Here is a 19,883-nt window from a genome sequence, read left to right on the forward strand (position 1 = left end):
TGATAAACGGGAAAATGGCGTGGAGTTTTTTTTTCTTTTTTTTCTGGGGGATGGGGTGGGGGAGCTCAATTCAAGCCGCCGATTTCCTCCGTTCAGGACACCGTTGGAGCGTCCACCCGCGTCAGCACACCGGGTAAGCCGAAGCTATAGCCTTCGCATGTGGGAGCGTTGCACTCGAGCCTACATCGCGTGCGTGCTGAACAAGAATAAACGAGCGTGCCTTGGGGCAATGTACGATCGAGCCCCGCGGCCTCGTACCACGACATTTGAAACGGGACGAGCAAACCTCCCTACCACCAAAATTGTCGGCACGCACGCGATGTCTGAGCGCAAAGGAAACCTGTAGGACCCCGACATAGCGTCCTCTTGAGCCGTGTTTGGGAGTGATCGTAAGGCCACGCCAAGTTGCGGACAAATCATGCACGATGTCGTCAAACGTGTATCCGCGTAAGTATGAACATTTGCTTGGTTTCTGAAGCGGGGGCGTACTTATCGTGTGTATGTACGGTGCGCAACACACGTGTCTATAACAGCGATTTCAACTTCAACTAGTTACCTCTGGGAACGGACCCGCGCGCAAACTTTTACAAATGCGTAACGTTGAATACAAAAGTGGTGGGCTTAGACTTCACAATGGCGCAGAAGTTTTCTTCAAATCTTTTTCGGGCGAGGCACGATAAGGCTGGAGGTACGAAACGGGCGAGTGTCTTGCTTTCCGTACGCGGCAACGAATGCCCCAATTGAGTTCCATAAACACGACTATATGCTCGGGAAACGAAATCGTTTCATTTGGCGCACAGTCGGTGGCATAGAACAGACAGTTTCAAGAACTCATTCGCTGCCCTTTGTTGGCAGGGCGGGTCGACGTCCATCATACAAAGAGCAAGTGCTCCGATTGCCAAGCGCATAGGCAGCCCGCCAAAGTGATGTTTACGCTTCACGATTCCGGTCGAGCAGGTATAATTTGAAAGCCGCACAAGGGGGAATTTGATTGGCTATTTCGCATTTCATGCTACTTGATGAGCAGTATACTTTCCGGCACTGAATGCTGGCAAAGCTTGACGAAGCCTGCCGTATCTACGGTAACCAAAAAGGGCCATTCACTCACGCTATGGTTGGACGCAGCGAATGCTGAACAAAACGGTAAGTCGCGCCCATGGGTGTGTGACGGTGAGGGCACCTGTCAGACGAAACATTAGGTGGGCTAGAGAAATTAGTCATCTTTGAAGCACGCGTCGACTCATTAAAATATTTTATTCGCTTAAATGAACAGGTGTACTTCATACAATAATTAGGCAAAAAAATCAAAACACGAGAAAAAAGTGTGGTGCCCGTAACCTTCAGATAAAAAAAAGGGTGTACGACGTAACACAACGACGGTATCACGTCCTACACTCAAATCAAGGCAGAGAGGGGCCCAGTCGTGAAGGAAACCCACACTCCGCCAAATAAGTGCAGGTGCACGAAGTATTTTATATACAGCGCGCTGCTCCCTCAAGTGTGCACTGCGCACTGCTCCACCGGGTTCATGAACGACCCCCGCCTGCAACCGAAGGCTCTGGCGAACTCGGGCGTGTTGCGGAGGGGCCCGTTGACACGGTACCAGGCCGGACTGTGGGGACCATGGGCGGCGCTTCGGCGCATGAACCGTTCGTTGCTGTTCTCGCAGTAATTGGTCGCGTAGTACAGGAAGAACAGCTGGCTGGCGTTCCACCGCTCGAGCAGCGGCAGGCGGTAGTCCGGAGACACGCGGCCCGCATACAGTAGGAACGCCTCCAGAGCAGGCCGCAGGGATAGCATGTCCCAAAGGTCGGACCACGAGGCCGGCGTCGCGTACAGCCGCTCGTGCGCCCCAGCCCAGGGCAATAAGGCGTACTGGTGCTCCAGGCAGAGGCGCAGGTCTTGTAGGCTCTTGGCCAAACCGCGGCCGCGCCGCTCCATCGGGGCGTCGTAGTCGAAGTTGTAGACCCAGTGGTAGACGGCGCGAAAGAGTGGTCGGTACACCCGGGGTGCAGCTCGGGCGATCTGAAGGGGACGTAGGGCGGGATCGTGGTTGAGGTACAGGTCGAACACGGGCAGCGGGATCTCGAGCCTCACGTAGGGCGGCTCGAGACGGCCCTCGGCGCTCAGGAAACCGCCCGTCCAGCCGTGGTAGGGCATGCGCGAGCTCATGTGCGCCGCGAGCCTCTTCTCGAGCGATTTCCGGATCCAGGTGTAGAAGAACTGCGCCGTCGACGTACGCGGGTTGCTCAGGTACACGCCATCCATGTACGCGGCCCGCGCGCTGGCGTTTTCCAGAGAAAGCGGCGCCAGCGGCTCCCACGAGACGCCGTTCAGCCGTTCCTGTAGCTGCGCCTTCAGCTCGACGCCCAGCCGCGCGAGGCGCGCCACCACGTACTCGACGACCACAAGCCTCATGGTGGACACCATGTCTTCGACGACGGCGCCGCCGCCGGACAGCTGCATCCGGGAGAGGTTGCGCGTGGCGTGCAGGAACAGGTTCGGCTCGAAACGTTCCAGCAGGCAGAGGCAATAGTGCGACTGGGGCTGCGCCTGCGCGAACTCCGGGTGCCGGGCGCAGCTGACCGCGGCCAGCTCGTCGCGCGCCTTTCGGCTGCCCAGCAGCGGCGACAGCGCCATGCTCATGCGGAACAGCAGGTACCCCAGCAGGTCCTGCGAGGAGCGCAGAAGCTCGCCGTCACGCACCAGGCGCAGCACGTACTCGGGCGAGCTCAGCTTGACGAAGGTTCGCTCGCTGATGGGGCGCAGGCCCTTGCTGAACACGCTCTGCAGGAAGCTGGAGCAGTCGAAGTTTCTCATGGCGGGCAGGTCATGCACCTTGACCGTGCTGGCGTTGGCCAGCACGGCGTCGTCCAGGGGTGGCCCGGTCAGCAGCCGGCCGAGCTGCTCCTCGAAGTGCAGCAGGTCCGCGCCTGTGCTGTTCTGGAAGAAGCCCAGCAGGGACGCCAAGGAGGCACGCACCAACTCGTACTGCTCCTTCTCGAGCGGTGCCCGCAGGAGCACCACCGAAGGCTCGCCCAGGCCCACGTAGCGCTTCGTCTCGTTCGCCACGCGCTTGACGACGAACGGCCTGAAGAGCGCGTCCACGCCCAGCTGCCGGAAGGCTATGCCGAACTTGTGCCCCACCTCGGCCGCAGACGGCCGCCGGCGCGACGCGGGCGTCGGGGTGCGCGTCATCCAGCGTCGCAGGTGAGTCGCGTCCTGGAATATGGCGAGCAGTCTCTCGAACAGGCCCTTCTCTGGTTCCAGGCAGCGGTCGATCAGGAAGCGCAGCTGGGGGAAGTCGCGCTTGTCCCTGTCCTGCTCGAGCGCCGAGGCGAGCAGCTCGGCGTAGCCCTCCACCAGGATGGTGTCCATCGACACGCGGTCGGCGCCCGGGGCCACAGGGCGCTTCCGCGCCCAGTCTTCGCAGACGTACGCGTAGAAGTCATCGCAAGGGTCTCGGCTCGAATTGATCTGGCGCAGCAGGAGCCGCGCCTGCTCCACACATTCCGTCGAATCGCATAGCTTGCTGGTTCCCGGAGTGGCGCCGACCCCTCCAACCAGACCCTTGAGTGACTCGCCCGGAGCGCTGGGCTGGGCGTTGGGAAGCAAAGCAGCACCGGCGTCGCCGTGGCCGGCTGGCGGCGGCGGCTGAGCGGAGCTGGCGATGCTGTTGGGCATGAACAGTGCGGTCGTGACGAAGGCGGTTACGAAGACGGCCACCAGCAGCAGCAGCGTGGTGGCGGCGGTCAGTCCCCAGAGAAGCGCCGCGCAGGCGCGGCACCGCCGTGGCTGCACGTTGCTCTGCTCGGGCGGAGGGCCCGGCTCGACGATGCTTTGGCCTGACTGCTGTGGTCGCGGGACAGCTTCGTCGCTGCTGGCGTCCGCCATGGCAGAAGGCTCGGGAATGGAGCCGGGGGAAGGAGCACGCGCCAGTCGTGCATGCGCGAGAACCGCGGTCGGTACGATGATGATGATGCCCTCCTTGTATGCGGCGAAGAACAGCAAGAAAAATTCCCAGGGGCACCAAAGTCTGCTTACGTACTTTGCAGGCAAAAGCCTGGCTATCCTCAAGACTTCTGTATTGCTACATCGTATTCGCGTCTCTCCCTTTGCTTTCATTTCTTCGTCTTACCCGCCGCGGTGGCTCAGTGGCTAAGGCGTTGCGCTGCTGAGCACGAGGTCGCGGGTTCGATTCCCGGCCGCGGCGGCCGCTTTTCTGATGGAGGCGAAAAGCAAAAACGCCCGTGTGTACGAGATTTCGGCGCACGATAAAGATCCCCAGGTGGTCAAAATTAATCCGGAGCCCTCCACTACGGCGCGCCTCATCGCCTGCGTTGCGTCGGCGCGTTAAACCCCACAATCAATCAATCAATCAATCAATCATTTCTTCGTCTTTTGGGATGTATTACTTTGGCAGGCTTCCTGCAGCACCACGTTTGTCTCTTTCTTCGCTATCGTGTTTTCAATTTCAAAAATATTTCAACAGACAGACTGGTACCAAATGCCGGTTTCCCCAAGATCAGAGTTCTGTGCAGCTGGGGTACGTGCACCTGCGCTGCTCATGTTCCGTCACATTCACTTGCCATGCGGCACGCACTGGCCTAACTTTTCTTCTGCTTCTGGCATGGTGTGGAAGTGGTGCAGTACTGGTAATGCGCTGGGCGTCTACTGAGGGGAGGGACCCAAAAAATGTGTCTGAAACAGTGGAGCTGTTAAACCGGGTTGCAAGTTGTCCAACACGAAAGAAATGCTCCCCATGGTGGGAATTGAACCCGGGTCCCTCGCGTCATGAAACCAGTGTCTATCCGACTGAGCTATCGTCACGTACCAGGCACACAGCATTATTTCCTTTGTTCGTAGCGTTGGCTTTGAACAGCCAAGTATCCGACAAAGGGGGAGGGGCCGCCACCACTGCTGTTTGTTTCTCCAGCCTTGCACCACTAGTGCAAGCTGCGCCAGTTTTTTTAATTTACTGTTTACAGTGCCAGCCTTCTCTGTACCGGGCAACTCCAACGACTATGGTTTTTCGCACAATGGCACACCTAAAGCTTTCGCCTTAAACGCGAGGGAATGGGGAGGAGGAACGGAAACAAAATGGACAGGACAAGCGCTGGTCAGTTTTTTTTTTCATTTTTTTTTTCTTTTCAGTCTGCATTTTTTCGCACTGTTCCTTACTTACCATGCAAGTATAGCAACACTACCGATTGGCCATCCTCATCAAGTAATTGACTTATAGCGGGGCTATCTCGATTGGATTTTGTGATTAAAACTTATAACTCATAGATAATATAAGGAAAGAGAAAAAGGAGTGAGAAAAAAAGTGAGGATGGAGGAGGAAGTGTGAGGAATAGAGAGAGCGAGATGTCGCGGAAAACGAATGTGGTGGACTCGGGACCTCAAGGACTATAAAGAGAGATGGGTTGAAAAAAAATAAGCCAGGGTGTGCTGCATTGTAGTGTAGCTCTCACTCGTAGACATATACGCAAGCAGGCAGAGGCAATAGAAGCTTGGACATCAATGAAATCTCTTGAAGCGCCGTGCAAGCAGCCCATGCATGCCTCACGCATTGTCCATTTTTGGCCGAGAAACTCACCAAAAACGTGGCCGCCATTGGCCGGTAGTTTTCAGCAAGCACAGGGAGGACAGGCTGCTTTCGGGTGGGGATAAGGTTTTACGAGAGAGAGAGAGAGAGAGAGAGAGAGAGAGAGAGAGAGAGAGAGAGAGAGAGAGAAGGATCTTTATTAGAAGAGAAAGTCGAGATGTTTGCCGGAATTTCGACACCGGCATGCTACTCGGCGGGGAAGGGGGAAAGGAGGAAAGAAAAGGCCCGATAGATTACAGGGCAGAAGAAAGAGGAAGAAAGAGAAGAAATAAAAGAGAAAAATAACAAAAAAGATGACGTTCAGTTCGTGTCAGTAGTGGGATTGAAAATACTTTTTTTTTACTCTAAATCACTGCAATGACGCCAATCCTGTCCCAGATAGGCGAACAACGCCGACAGTACTTTGCGTTGAGCTGGTGGGGATGACCATGGACCAAGGAGTGCTTTCAAGGTAATTGGTCCTGGGATGAGGTGCTCTAGTTCCTGCTCAAGACTGCACCTCGCGTTGATATATGCGGGGCATTCCAACAGCAGATGCTCCAAGAGGCAATCACTTGCCATTTCATTTTGCCCGTGCCATGCGAGGGAAATTCCCCTCTGGTGACACCCTGGTCACTGGCCCACATCTTCACATTGCCTAATGCATCCACCATTGTGTGGGCACATTGCGCACAGCACTATAGATGGTATTCACTGAAAAGTTTAGCTGTCAATTTCTTCACTTGGCAACACTGGAAACGGCCACGGACATGGCACGGCTTGTGCCACTGCGCCCGCACACCGCAGAAAAAAAAAAACACCAGCATGTGTTGTCTGCTGTTTCAACCCTCTCCATGGTGGTGTCAACAGAGATGTTATTAATCACACTTATATTTGACTCAAGGCATCACTTTGCATTCGGTGGGGGAGAGTTTGGGACGTCCAACACTCATCATGAGCTTAGCACGGACAAGCACCGCCACCCCGCGGTAACCGGCATAACCAGTGACGGTGCACTCACATGGTTGCCTGCATGCGTGCCTCACTGGTGAATACAACCTATAGTTTTTGGTTGCTACTGCATCTCATTCACTCGCCTTGTCCCTGCATCCGTCGTCGGCGTTGTTATCGGCGTCCGCCCCTCCCCCATTCTCCTCGCCGCGTGAGCTGCGCTCTCCGCCGCTCATCCCCTCTCCTCTCCGATAGCGAACACTCTCTCGCGAGGGGCATTGGATTGGATTCGAATGAATTGGCTTGGCTTGGATTGGATTAAAGTGGATTGTGTTGCGTCATAGCCGCGGCAGACGCACTGGCGCCGGCGCGTCCCCTCACCGTTATGCGCGCTATAAAACGCGGTGCCTGCGCCGCTCCGCTCCATCGTTACAGCGCCGTTCCTCCGCTGTCCAACGCTGCAACGTGAACCCCCTATGCGTTGCATCTACACAGGGGTTCCCGCGAGGGGAGGTGGGAGTTTTTAGTTTTTAGAATATCTCATGTTACCTAGGGCAGATCAAGTTCTCCGTCTCCTCCAAGCGCGTGTATACCGTAAATTGGTAATGACTCCAGTAACTGAAACGAGTGGTTAAATTGATAAATTTTCGTAGCAGCATTGGTAATAGGAGAGTACTACTGATGATAGTGGCACAACGCGATTATCCAGAACCGGCCGTCTCAAACTAAGCGGCAGGAAGGTCAAGTGTGCATGAAAACAGCTGCACTGCAAATCATGGAAGCAGTAGTCGATCTGAAGTTCTTCGAAACAGGCCCTTCGTGAAAAAGTGAGATGTTTTTCTTCCAAGTTTCACCACTCACCACACCTCAATGAAACAACCACCACAATGTCACAGCATATGCAGTTTATTACGAGTAAAAAACCAGCCTCAACAAGAGTGATTTGATGATATGTCACAATGACACATGACAAAGCCCATTTACAGCAAAATAGCTCTCTCTCTCTTTCTCTAAGAATATAAACAATGCATTCGCATGATTTCCAGCAAGATTTAATTACGTTAAATGCACTGCAGATCGCTTAGTAAGGCCGGCAATAGTATTTCAGGGCTTCAACAGCTTGAAAGAGTGGCAAAACTGGTTTAGAAAACATCGAAGGAAAAAAAGAAAAGGCTGATATTGTGTAGCAGTTCTTTGTGCACCAAAGCAACCCAATAGTGAAGGCACCGTAGTGAAGGTAAGCTGCACATGGATCTTTAGAGGGGACCCTAGAGGCAGAAATAAAGTTGTTTTTTTATATAAATACAGTAATGCACCAAATTTAGAAATACGCCACACATAGTGGGGAACAGATCTTGCATAAGCTAAAGGACTTAAAGACAGATGTCACACTGCTGTTTGTGATGTCATATACGAGTGGACTGGCAGAGAACACCTTTAGTAAAGGTCAGTAACGAGCATGCCTGCAAAATATGAGCCTGGCAACTTTCACTAGGTATCTTCTAAGTACTCCTGCATCAATGAACCGCCTTTTACTGTGCTAGCAGCAGCAGGGTTATTTCACAGTGGCGAGAAGACTGGAGCAAGGGGAGGCTGGAGGGCAAAATTCGGTTAGCCAACACAAACCTGTCCACAATTGAATTTGCACTGCCAATGCAGACCCTATTAAATCAAATTTGAAAGTGATAGCATTCAATGGCCCATTGAGTGGTAAAGCCAGTAGAAAAGACACCGTCTGTAGCAGCAAAACGGCTCCTAGACTACGTGCCTTTGAAGTGTCCCATAGTGTGAGGCGTTCCAACATACACACACTTTAAGCCGTTTAAGAATATGGAGCAGAAGCAAAGCGCCTTAGGCGTTCAAGTGGACATTAAAGGGACTCTGCCGATAAGCGCTTTCACTCTTTCCTTCGCGTCTGGATGCACTGCGAAAGCTATAGTTATCGCCAGCACGGAGTAGCACTGCGTGATCTGCTCGTCTCAGCAGATCTGCCTTCCACTTCTGCTTTGCTTTTGTGGCTTTCTGTTTGAAGTGGCTATCGAATGCGTTCACTGCTGCAACTGAAGGAAAACGGGCCATACTTGCTACACCACTGTAATGATGCAATTCCAGTGGCCGAAGAACGCCAAGACCGGTAAAGAGGGAAAAATCTTTTGAGCAAGTTTCTAAGTTATCTGATGGGCATAAAGCAGTAATTTCCGGCTGAGGTACTTTGCGACTCCCAAATCTAAGTACTGGATGTGTTGGTTGACTATCTTCTGCACAAATTTAAGACTGAGGAAAGTTGAAAGTGTGTTGTTGTGGGGTCCCTTCAACGCTTTCACATAAAGAACCCTTAAAAAGTGCTTAGGTGTGCGTGGACTTTTCTCTTCCTCATCTCAATTTTCAAAAGCTTATTCCATGCCACAGGGAAACTGAAGAAGAATTCGAATTTTCTAACTGACTAAATGAGGTTGATGAATATAATTATTTCGAACAATGTTGTCAGTGCTGACCTAACTTCCTGCTCCTCCAAGCGACAGGAGCGACATGCCCCAACCCCGTAATGCATGCCAACACCGCGTTGCTTCAAAATGACGGCCATCGTTTCAGAGAATTGAGCCCCTGGCATAGAATTGGTCTGGGATAGGGAGCATTTGGGAAACATTATCAAACAATGAACAATACTGTACCTCTGCAACAAAAAAACGACTGCGTACAACCAATATACATTTCCGCTATACCCTATGGGGCAGAAGTTTGGGGCTTTACGAAGCACCTTCAAAGAAAGCTCGAGCCTACTCACAGGCCATGGAAAGAAAGATGGTATGCGTGTGTGGGTAACACTTAAGAATAGGAAGCAAGTGTCGTGACATCCAAGCTCAGATGAGGAAAGAAAGAAAAGTGGAGTAGGGCCCGACATGCTCTGTGGAGACCAGTAGCAGGCATACTACCTCAGTAGCTGAATGGGTTCTCCTAAGTAAAATGAAAAGAAGGGGCCAACAAAAATCTTGGTGGTAGAAAGGGATGACGAAATTCAGGGCAAAAAAAAATAGACTTATTAATGAAACAAGACTGGAGAACTAGGGAGCAACTGGGCAGGTCTTTGACCCCAGTAAACATCAACAGGCTGGTGAAAAGCGAAGAAGGAATCTCCCGTTGCAGAACAAATTCTAGGAAACCCCCACAGGCTTGACGTTTATGGTACCTGCCATGGTAGCACAATGGCTCAGGCGTTGTGCTGCTGAGACCAACGATGCGGGTTCAATTCCCGGCCACGGCGGCCGCTCTTCTGATGGAGGCGAGACGCAAAAATGGACGTGTGCCGAGATTTTGGCACTTGTTAAGGTCCTCGGGTGGTCAACATTAATCCGGAGCCCTCCACTACGGCACACCTCATCGCCAGTGTAGCATTGGCGCATAATTAATCAAAGTTTTTGGTAAAACGACTCATCTGCATTTAGTGCCCAGTTAAAATTGTATTACATATTCTGATGCACAGACAGACAACTGCAAATTTCAAATTACTGAACCACAACTGCAGTCATCAGTAATCTGAACCCTAGGCTTTGCAGCTAAGCGCCCTAAACACCGTCTGCAGCAATTACTGCCGAGGACTGCTTTCCCAAAAGCTCGATAATACATTAGTTTCAGCGGCACAAAGCTTGCGCAACAGTGGCAAGACAACATTTGGTAAAGCTAATTCATTCCCCTTCCTCTATGCCAGCAAAAAGTGAGACTAATCTCCAGCGAAGTTACGATGACGATGCAAAAATAGATGATGCGATACTTTATGCCATGCTGGGGGACAATATGCTTAGTACAAGCCTTGCCAACCACACCCTTGTCAAACACTTAGGAAGAACTTGCGCCATGCCACAATACCTTCCACTAGTGCAATGCACACAAATCATGGGAAAAACTTACTTTCTCAAAATAAGCAAACACGACCATCATCCGACCACCCAACTTAAAAACTGCCCTTGAGGCACTTAACAAAACCACCCACCTTCATGGCTGTTGTACCAAGAGGATGTAAATAAGATGGCTGTACACTAACATTTGATGGTGCCAAAAAGAGACAGTGATTTTTTGTTATAAATACATCAAAATAAATTAATGTGCAAAACAGAACATTGCACAAAGTAAAGAGAAAAAAGGGGGCGAAACTACTGAGAGAGCCCATTTGCAAGAAAATCTTGTGGTTGGCAAATAAAAACATTCAATCGTTGCTTCACGTACACTAAATTGCTTTCATCAATGAAAAGGGTTAAAAAAAAAAAAACGTCAACGGCTAAGAGGCCAGCTATTCCAAAGGCACACAAAAGGCGAAGAAATGACCTCATGCATATGCAAGTTCTCATGGCAGCTGACTTTGAGCTAGCTTTAGGAAGGCAGACAACTGGACATCAACTTGCTATGCATAGAAAGGACCACAAAAATTTCCACACTCACATGGCACAATCTAGTGTTTTTTAAAAATACACTCGCTTCAAGCACATAAGTGCCCAACATGATTAAACTACCATGCCATAATAGCGATCCCTTCATCTTTCCCCTGCCACTTGTTCAAATAAAAAGGTGTTCGTCTCGCATTATTCATGCTCGTGAACTAAAGAGCTCGCTATAAAACGCACTCACACATGCATAATGACAACAGACATTGTGTGGCAAGGAGCGGTTTTTTTACAGGCCCCCCCCACAAGTATGCCTCCACTCTCACAGGAAAATACGACTGTGGATGAGAAACAACAAAAAGATGGCACAAAATTCTTGCAAGAGTAACAAAGAAATTATTCTATAGTTTATGTACATGCTTCTCAGTGCTGTTCACAAGATGGTGTCTTACTAGCTGCATGGCTTCACAATCCCAGAAACACTTTTAACTTAACATAAAAAAAAAAGAAGGAAATGTGTGGAAATAAAAAACAAACAGCCTCGTAATAAATAAGCTGGCCATGCAAACGAAGAAGTGAAAAAAGCAAAAAAAAAAAAAACATAACCAGTGCAAAATTTGTAAAGAACCTTTGAAACGTTGCAGTACAGAGCCAGCCACAAGGAAGAGGTGTGGAGATCTTGCATGCACAGCCTCTGAATTTCACAGATGAGAACGAGGTCCAACTCCATTTACATAATAACTCCATTTACAGCAACAATTAAATACCGATGACTGAACTGTGCCACAGAATGCCCCCTGGGATGACAAACATTGTCGCGGTAGGCTTGCTAGGCATGCTACCACTACAGTGCTCTTCTACAGTGCCCGACGATGGTGATCCAATTAAGGTGCAAGTGACAGCCAGAATCGAGTTGAGTGAGACAGGGAGGCCCCTCAAATTCCAAAAGATTTAAAATGTTACAGAATTAGACCCAGCGAAACCTTGAAACAAAATTATATCCTCCCTATGCGCAAAGGGGAATCGAAAGTTAAACAGGAAAGGATATGTTTTGGTGCTCTTCGATTTAGTCTCCGATTCACAGCATAGTCCACGGGTAGTGCGAGGATTCTTCACGGCACAGAAATACTCGGGAAAAACAAATGCCGCATTCCTTTTTGAGGTGCCCGCGGTGAGTCCAAGGTCGCACAACGCACGCCCTCAGTCATGCCCACAGATGCAGGAATGATGACAGTGATGATGGTGAAGACGATGAAAATGTAGCTGTGGCGGCCATGCACTCTGAGAAATGATGTGCCAGCCTCACCTCTTCTCTTGTCCACGCACCACTCATATAAAACACACCGAACGTGCTAGCGAGGGGCCAACAGAGGTCGGATGCTGCTTTACTATCATTTGTGACGTGGGTGCACGGACACAAGAATAAGAGAGAGAGAAATGCTGTCCAGTCAGCCACTTGACATCGTAACAAGTTCATGTAAGGCCAGCAAAAGTCACATGTCCTATGGCTAAGCAGTGTTGTCTCATGCCACAGGTCACGGCTCGCAGTTCCGGCATATCTGCTGAATCCATCATCCTGCTGCCACTTGGTGATGGTGCTGGTGCCTTCTACACAGCTTGGACAACCGTTTCATGCACAGGAACCCGAAACCTGGCTGCGCTGGGAAACTAGCTCAGTGCATGGCGCAAGCAGGCCGCAGCTTGCCTGTCAGTTGCTGACGTGACACACGACGGCACAGTCCCTTGTTCACGCCCATTTTGACGCTGATGGTGCGGCCCGCAGCGAGTTCTTGTTCGCGGCAACTGCCCACGGTCCTGAGTTCCGTGACGAGATCTTTGGCGGGGGAGGAGCTTTCCCCGTTCAGTCGAACTTGGTGCTGAGTGCCGGGAAGTACACCACGCACAGGCTGTGGCCATAGTCACACACCACCGCGTCCGATGTGCAGTGCACCTGATGCACGGCCACGCCCGAGTCACCGGGCCCCAGCATCACCACCTGCACCGCCTCGCCCTGGTTCAAGTCCCACAGCACCAGGTGGTCCTGTAATGAGAAGAAGGGGGTGGGGGGGGAGAAAGTGCTCAATGTTTGCCTCGGCTTGCTGCCGCTAGTGACCAACCACATTTTTTTGGGGTCAAGACATCCCACCCTATACCCTGCCACATGCAAATCCTGCCCCCAACCAGGTCTCCTGTACCACATGGTATGGGAGTGCCCGAAATCCCCTACCCTCACCCCTAACCCAATTCTACCTATGAGCAGCGGGTGGAGCTGCTGGCCAGCTACGACCTCTCACACCAACGATGATTGGTGGAGAGGGCACGGGTCGCCAGCATAGTCCAAGGCCGCCCGGACTAAGGAAGTCTCCCACCGTGCAGGTGCCCTAACATCAGCACCTCGACTCAAATAAAGTTTATTCATCATCATTTTGGTCAAGACAAGACCATGCCAGAGCCAGAAATGACCCTTTTTCCTGTAGTGATCTATGTATGCACAACCAGATCGGACACCGTAATGCTGGGCAGTCGTGACAGGTCAAAAAGGCAGAGCAAAAAGACAAAAGAAGAAGAATCGCATAACAAGAACACCTGGTCAGACATCCCCGTTAGCTCCCTCTTCCAGATAGAATAAGTGGCTGCCTTCCAATAATTGAGGTGCAGGGAAACTTGCTGTGACAAGTAAAAAGTGCTGGAGGGCACACTTTTTAAAAAAATGTGTTCTCACAGCCTCAATCTGAAGAGGCAGGTCCCAAGTTATTCCCTCTAATAGTGTCTCAACGGTGGCCAAAAGATGGTGGCCAGGAGGATTGTATGGTGGCCGAGAGCATTATGGTATTTCCAGCTGTGAAAGAAAGCATTACTGGCCCTCTAACGGCTATTTATACCCAATGCCCCTCCTTTTCCATGTAACTGGCCAAATTGAAAGCACAGTTGTTGAGCATAACGGTAGGCTGCTTGATGCAGGGGTGGGAAGGGCAGGGCATCATTTTTGCACCACTCACCTCTTTGGCTGTGATGACTATGGTCTCTGATAGGAGTGCCATTGTGTTGCACAGTGTGTTGGCCTGCAGGGAGAAGAAAACAACAACAGGATGGCACAGTTGGCACACGTCTCCTTCATTCCCTGGAGGATCACTTTTGTCATTGGCTCATCGCTTTGATTCGAAAACATAGGTGCACGGTTTGTCAGGTATCTGTGACGCGTTCATTATTTGCCTCCACGTGTTGTGCGTAAGCACGGAAGACAGACGTTCTGATACCAATAAACAAGACGGGAAAAAAAAAAAAAAAAAAAAATCGAATGCTCATGAACACGCCATTACAACAGTCACTATGGACAACCAGCCTTGTTTAACTTCTATACGGACAAGGAAGTTGCAGAGTCCTGATGATACGGATATCTCAGGGTAGCGAGAAATATTCATGTCATCAGTGATTCATTCAGTGAGTACCGATGCTACTGCAAGGCTGTCGCAGGAACACCCTCTGCTTCAGGCAGAACAGTCCACTAAAAACTTTGCCTTTCACCCACATTACACTAAAACCTGACTGGAATGTGCTTGCTCAGGCCATAGCTGTGCATAAAAAGTAGTCATAAAAATTTCTAGTGCGAAAGAGAGAAGAGTGGGGTGGACGCAGAGGAAGAAAATTTCGAGGAAAGAAGGCCAAGTACTGCCAAACAAGCACGACTATCTAACCGAGCATGGTGCCTCGGCCACCCACCTGGTAGAGGGTGTGCAACAGGTGCCCCTGGCTCTTGTCCCAGATGCGCAGGCGGGAGTCGGCGCCCAGGCTGAGCAGGTAGAGGCGCGTGGTACGCAGGGACAGCACGGCCCCCCGGTGGGCCGTCAGGCTGTAGGCGCACGTGCCCGTCATCAGGTCCCACACGCACACCAGCCCGTCCTGGCAGCCGCTCACCGCCGTCGACGCGCCGGGCTGCGCACATTGCGTCAGGGGTCCACAACTTATTTGCGGGGACTCGCACTAGCTAGAAAACGATTAGCTGGCCAAATTTAGTGCACTGTGCAAGACAGTGGGCCAAACAATTGTTAAATTAGGTGGGTTATTCTCGACTTGGGGAATATTTCATGAATTTGCCATCTTGACCGGAAATGCCTCTTTTTATTCACAGCAACGTTTGTGCCGTGCTTCTGGTTGTTGAATGTGTCAAGTTCAGTGCTTCTAACTCTAGTTTTTCCTCAAGACTAAAAAAAAAAAAAAAAAAAAAAGATATGGACATGTAAAAAATCACGAGGGAGAGGATGAATGAACACTTGTTAGCTCAATAGCGACATTTTTATTCTAGGAACAAAATACCTACAAAAATATTTAAAGTCCAATTCTGCACCCCCGCCTTGCCTGTACTGGGAGGCTGCAGAACATCATTTAGATGCCCTCCAAGTGCACACATACTTTTCAGACGTCAAGTCACATAGATGCCTCACCTTTTCTACGTGGATAGCAGAGATGCCGCCTGAATGGCCATGCAGCGTGTACACGCACATGGCCGTATCGCACCGAAACACCTGCAACAAAGGCATGGGTGAGGGGGAACAAACATAGAATATGAAGCTATAAATGAATATCCTGCTGACTGTGCTCACCAATGTGTTTGCAAGCTAATGTGTGGCCCGAGCAACTTCACAACTTCTCATCAGTCAAAGCCAGGCAACACATTTTGCTACAGACAAAGAACTTCCCCCAGATACAGGAAGCAAAAACAGTGAGGACATCCAAGCTTGTATGATGCATGTAGTGAATGTCAAAGCCTTCATGTCTCATGCCTGCAACACCTCACTTAGACTTTGAGTCTTCCTGTCGCTTGATGTGCTTCGCCACTTCCAATTTTGTTTCCCTTGTTGTTGGTGATTTCCCAATGTTTCTTCGGTTCAGCTGTCTCTAGGCTCATTTCACCGCCTTAAATTCAATGCCGCAACTCTCTCACCGTGAACTGCTGCGACTGGCGAAGTTTTCATGACAAGGCCGAGGGCAGGAACGTTTCAGATTTTACTGCAACGTGTTCTCTCTGTGACACTTCACAATCCCCTGCACCACATCCTCTCTGTGTGATGAGTCTGCATCCCTTTCCTTTGATAGGAAACAAGTTGCAGCCAATAGGAATCTGTACGCTGTATTTTTGGGATGGACGCTTTCTTGCTCAACAGGCCAGTGAATGCGTTTGCATTAAAAATGAGAAAGCCCCCTACACAGAGAGAGAGAGAGAAATTTAAAGAACAGAAGTGAAAAAAAGGAACAGACAGAAGGCGCCACTGCATGAGAGTATAAGTTTAGGATTGCCACTCATTGTAAACCCACATCTGTTTGCACACCCCCCCATTCCCACTTTTCCTTCCCTGCATGCCTCCCTTCTCTCCCTCCTCCTTTCTACACATCTCTAGTATCTGCCTCACAATTGGGCTAGTTGGTAAACTGGTTCACAGATTGCTTGAACAGCCCAATACAAGGGCGGAGAGAAGACAAGGCCAGTGCTTGGCTTTCCTTCATAGTTGCTTGTGTTGCTCCAGCAATCCATGCTTAATCAAGCATTGTTAGCCAGTTCGAACACTTCTTAGCTCACAAGGTCAAAATGCAGTTTGTACAACATTTTCAATTATGCTAGGGGGACACGGAAGGATATGGGACCCAGGAGTCCCTACGAAGATGTTCGGCGCCAGTTGAGTACAGACAGGACAACAGAGCTTACGATCCACCGCCTGTCTTTCTTGCGGCACTTCTTACCAGATGTCCCACCCGCTGTCATCTTAATTTACACCTGAAGCATATCTTGGCACACCTCACAGCTAGTGTTAAAAGACCTGCTTGCAACATTTATACATGCAGGAGAGAGGGAGATGCAGGCAGGGAGAGGGAGTTAATAGCTTCACACCTTGAGTAACCGATCCAGGCTGCCTGTGACCATCTGGCCGCCTTCGACGCAGACCACGGAGATGGGCTGGGTGTGTGCCCGCACGCTGTTCACCCACACCAGCTTGGCCTGCACATCACCGTTCTCCCAGGCTGCAACCAAGGGCATTGTGCAAGGTATAGCGGAACTCTAGCCACAGCTTAAAATAGAAGGCTTTCACTGCTAATGTGGTGACTTGAGATTTTACACGGTGCTCGACTGTATCCAAGCGATGGGCATGGCCTTAGGAGAGCCTGACTTTGAATTATGCTTCACAACTTAGTCCCAGTGTACAAAAGAGACACCATATTATGAAAGAACAACAGTAGGCTTAGTTATATTACACCAATAAACTCGCCACTGCACCCAAATGATGCAAGAGACCCCAGCTTACAGGAGGCCAGTGGTTTCCACTGTTTGCCATGTTCTGCCATGTCAGTACACACACGTGCTGTTGATAACATGCAAATGCCGTTTGAGACTGTTCTTTTGACACCAGGCTGCTCACTCACCTCCCACTGAATCGGACAATCTCCGGTCGCAGTACATTTCCAAGTGCCAGCACTCCAAGATACCGCTTACTCTCGATGTGATTATCCTGCACGGGAAATACAATCACATGCGGTCACAGGCAAGTGGTATTCTGCACATAAACCAGTTAAAAGTAGGGGTGTGCGAATATCAATTTTTTAATTTCGAAGCGAATTCGAATAATAAAAACAAAGTTCGAATCGAATCGAATATTTTTCGAATATTTTTCGAATACGAATACTTATTGTTTTTTGTAAAATGAAAGTTTTCACCATCTAGAGACACAAAAACTGCAACTTTATTGCACAACAGATCACACAAAGTAAAATTAGGAATTACACAATACCATTGCACTCAACAGGTTAAGGTCTGCACTCACTTAAATGTTAACATAGAGAAAGGTTAACTGCTCGACATGTTCGCGGGGAGCAGTGACAACCTCCTGCTCGTCACGACTTTACCAGATACCGAAAACAGCCGCTCACTTGAGACACTAGTAGCTGGCATGCCCGAGCCCGTGCACATTGCCGCGCGCTGATACAGTAAAATCTTGATGATACTAATCTCGCGGGACTGCGAAAAATATTCGTATCATCCGAAATTCGTATGAACCAACACAGACCAAAAAATTTAGCGCTGAAAAAAGTTTTCGTTTATTTTTTTTCTTACTTTCGCGTGAAGAAATTCGTGATTTTTTCTGCTTTTTTTAACCCCCGCGTCGCAAAGCAGTCCTTTCTGGAGCACGTAAAGCTTCGCGCTCGTCTCCTCACTCGCTGTGCCCAAGCTCGCTACACGCCGCAACAGCCAAGCGTGAACCGCATGGTGCGTTTTTGCACGCGATGCGCTCGCGTTTTTGCACGCGATTCGCTCGCCTCGGCTCTGCGAGCGCTGTATTTTCACGCCCGCATCGACGATTTCGCGCCCGCGGTAGCGCTACCTCGGTCAGAAAATGACGCACGACGCGCGCGGCAGAATGGAGGAGCCTGACCACTTGCGATGAGATCGAGACAGCCGGCTTGGCTCCGCCGGAGATGGTTAGGCTTAGCACCCCGGCAAATATTTTATGGGCGCTTTCACTAGCGGCGCGGATGATGTTTTATTGTACCATTTTCGCATGCATTATCAGCTCCTTTACCGCACAAGCAACTTCGTGTCTCCCTTGAGCCGCATTTTAAAGAGCAGTTAGAAGCGGTCGCTCGAGCGACCGCGCCACTTCGCGGCTGGAGCCGACGCCATGTTGACGCCGCCGGCCGCGCCGCGCGCAGCGTAGGGGTGGTTTGTTTCGCGGCGGTGTCAGCGCGCCTTGGGCATGCGCAGAGCGTTTTCGCGAGCAGAAAACAACAGCCCGGCCGTTTCTGGAGAAAGAGTGACAAACAGGGGAGCGAGAGCCGTCACTTGCTCGTTCGGCAGTCGGGTGCCTCGCTGGCTCGTTCGTATCTTCCGCCAGGCCGCGCAGGTCCGTTCGTAACAGCCGAAATTTTTCCCATTGCAAACAATGCAATTTCGCCGGGACTTTTCGGAAATTCGTATCATCGAGAGTCCACTGTAACACCGATACAGTCTCCGAAAGCACATACCGTTCGCTGTGCATACGCTTCGCGACTTTGCTGCTGAGACACGCTCTGAATTTTTTTTTTTTTTTAGTTTTGGGTGGTTCGAATATTTCGAACAATATAAGTGTCGTTCGAATCGAATCGAATACCAAAAAATTCGAATCGAATATTCGAAGTTTCGAATATTCGCACACCCCTAGTTAAAAGGGATCACTCACTCACTCTGTAGAGCCAATCCGTAAAGCCACTCTTTTCAAACTGATTATCAGCTTGAACAGCTGATGATATATATATAAATGTACACTAGAATCTTGATCAACAGAAATCGTTTAAACGGAACAGTTGGTTGGTTTTGCATTCAGATAACATGAAAAAACTTTCAGTAAGTGGAACTGAAATTTACGCGTCACCATGTAAGCGGAACTGAAAATGTAACTTCTTGTCAGAACCATTGCCATGAGCATCAGCTTCTGAAGATCCTCACCCTGAATATGCAGTTGCAATGGCTCAAAAAAAAAAAAAAAAAAAAAAAGAAATGATGCATTTTTTAGTGCCCAGTGATTAACTGTTGCAAATAAACTTTGTGAATGCTGTGCCTAAATCTTTTAGTTTTCTTGCTTTCTGAAAAGCTATCTTCTAAATTCACCTTCTAGGGCTTAGAGTTCCATGAAATAGTATTAAGAGAGTGTACGCACATGAATTTGCGCTACTGCGCATCTCTCGCAGTAAATGGAACTCCCGTTAAATGGAACTAATTTTTTCGGTCTCTTGAAGTTCCATTTATCGAGAGTCTACTGTATACACATATAAAGCTAACGATATGTATAAAGTACTTATAAAGTCATCAGTTTCACTCTCATCAAAAGCAGCGAACAGGCAAATTTCTTTATGCTGCCCCTAAATTAAATGTGTTGCCTAGCTGGAGCCTACAGGCTGGATCCCCTGACAAAGCCTACTTCTGGATCACTCTATGCAGTGCACCT

The 19,883-nt window shown here is 49.9% G+C and overlaps 2 protein-coding genes across 3 annotated transcripts in view; both read right to left on the reverse strand.

The window, feature by feature from the left end:
• Positions 1–1,494: 1,494 nt before the first annotated feature.
• Positions 1,495–3,894, reverse strand: LOC144168461 (neprilysin-like). The gene has a single exon (XM_077697441.1). It carries the CDS (start codon positions 3,892–3,894, stop codon positions 1,495–1,497), a length of 2,400 nt encoding a protein of 799 aa, XP_077553567.1.
• Positions 3,895–7,428: 3,534 nt separating this feature from the next.
• The window catches only part of Scap (SREBP cleavage activating protein), a 60,490-nt gene continuing 48,035 nt past the window's right edge, over positions 7,429–19,883 (reverse strand). For both annotated transcript variants that reach the window (XM_077699025.1, XM_077699024.1), the window contains 6 exons: positions 17,329–17,414; positions 16,799–16,929; positions 15,357–15,437; positions 14,635–14,847; positions 13,914–13,976; positions 7,429–12,955 (listed from right to left, as the gene is read on the reverse strand). In XM_077699025.1, the coding sequence (XP_077555151.1) occupies positions 12,776–12,955; positions 13,914–13,976; positions 14,635–14,847; positions 15,357–15,437; positions 16,799–16,929; positions 17,329–17,414 (754 nt within the window). In that variant the 3' untranslated portion in view covers positions 7,429–12,775. The remainder of the gene's footprint in view (positions 12,956–13,913; positions 13,977–14,634; positions 14,848–15,356; positions 15,438–16,798; positions 16,930–17,328; positions 17,415–19,883) is intronic.

The sequence above is a fragment of the Haemaphysalis longicornis genome, unplaced genomic scaffold, assembly GCF_048455015.1.
Source record: "Haemaphysalis longicornis isolate Haplotype H1 unplaced genomic scaffold, Haemaphysalis longicornis Haplotype H1 scaffold_2, whole genome shotgun sequence".
In the NCBI taxonomy this organism is placed as follows: domain Eukaryota; kingdom Metazoa; phylum Arthropoda; class Arachnida; order Ixodida; family Ixodidae; genus Haemaphysalis; species Haemaphysalis longicornis.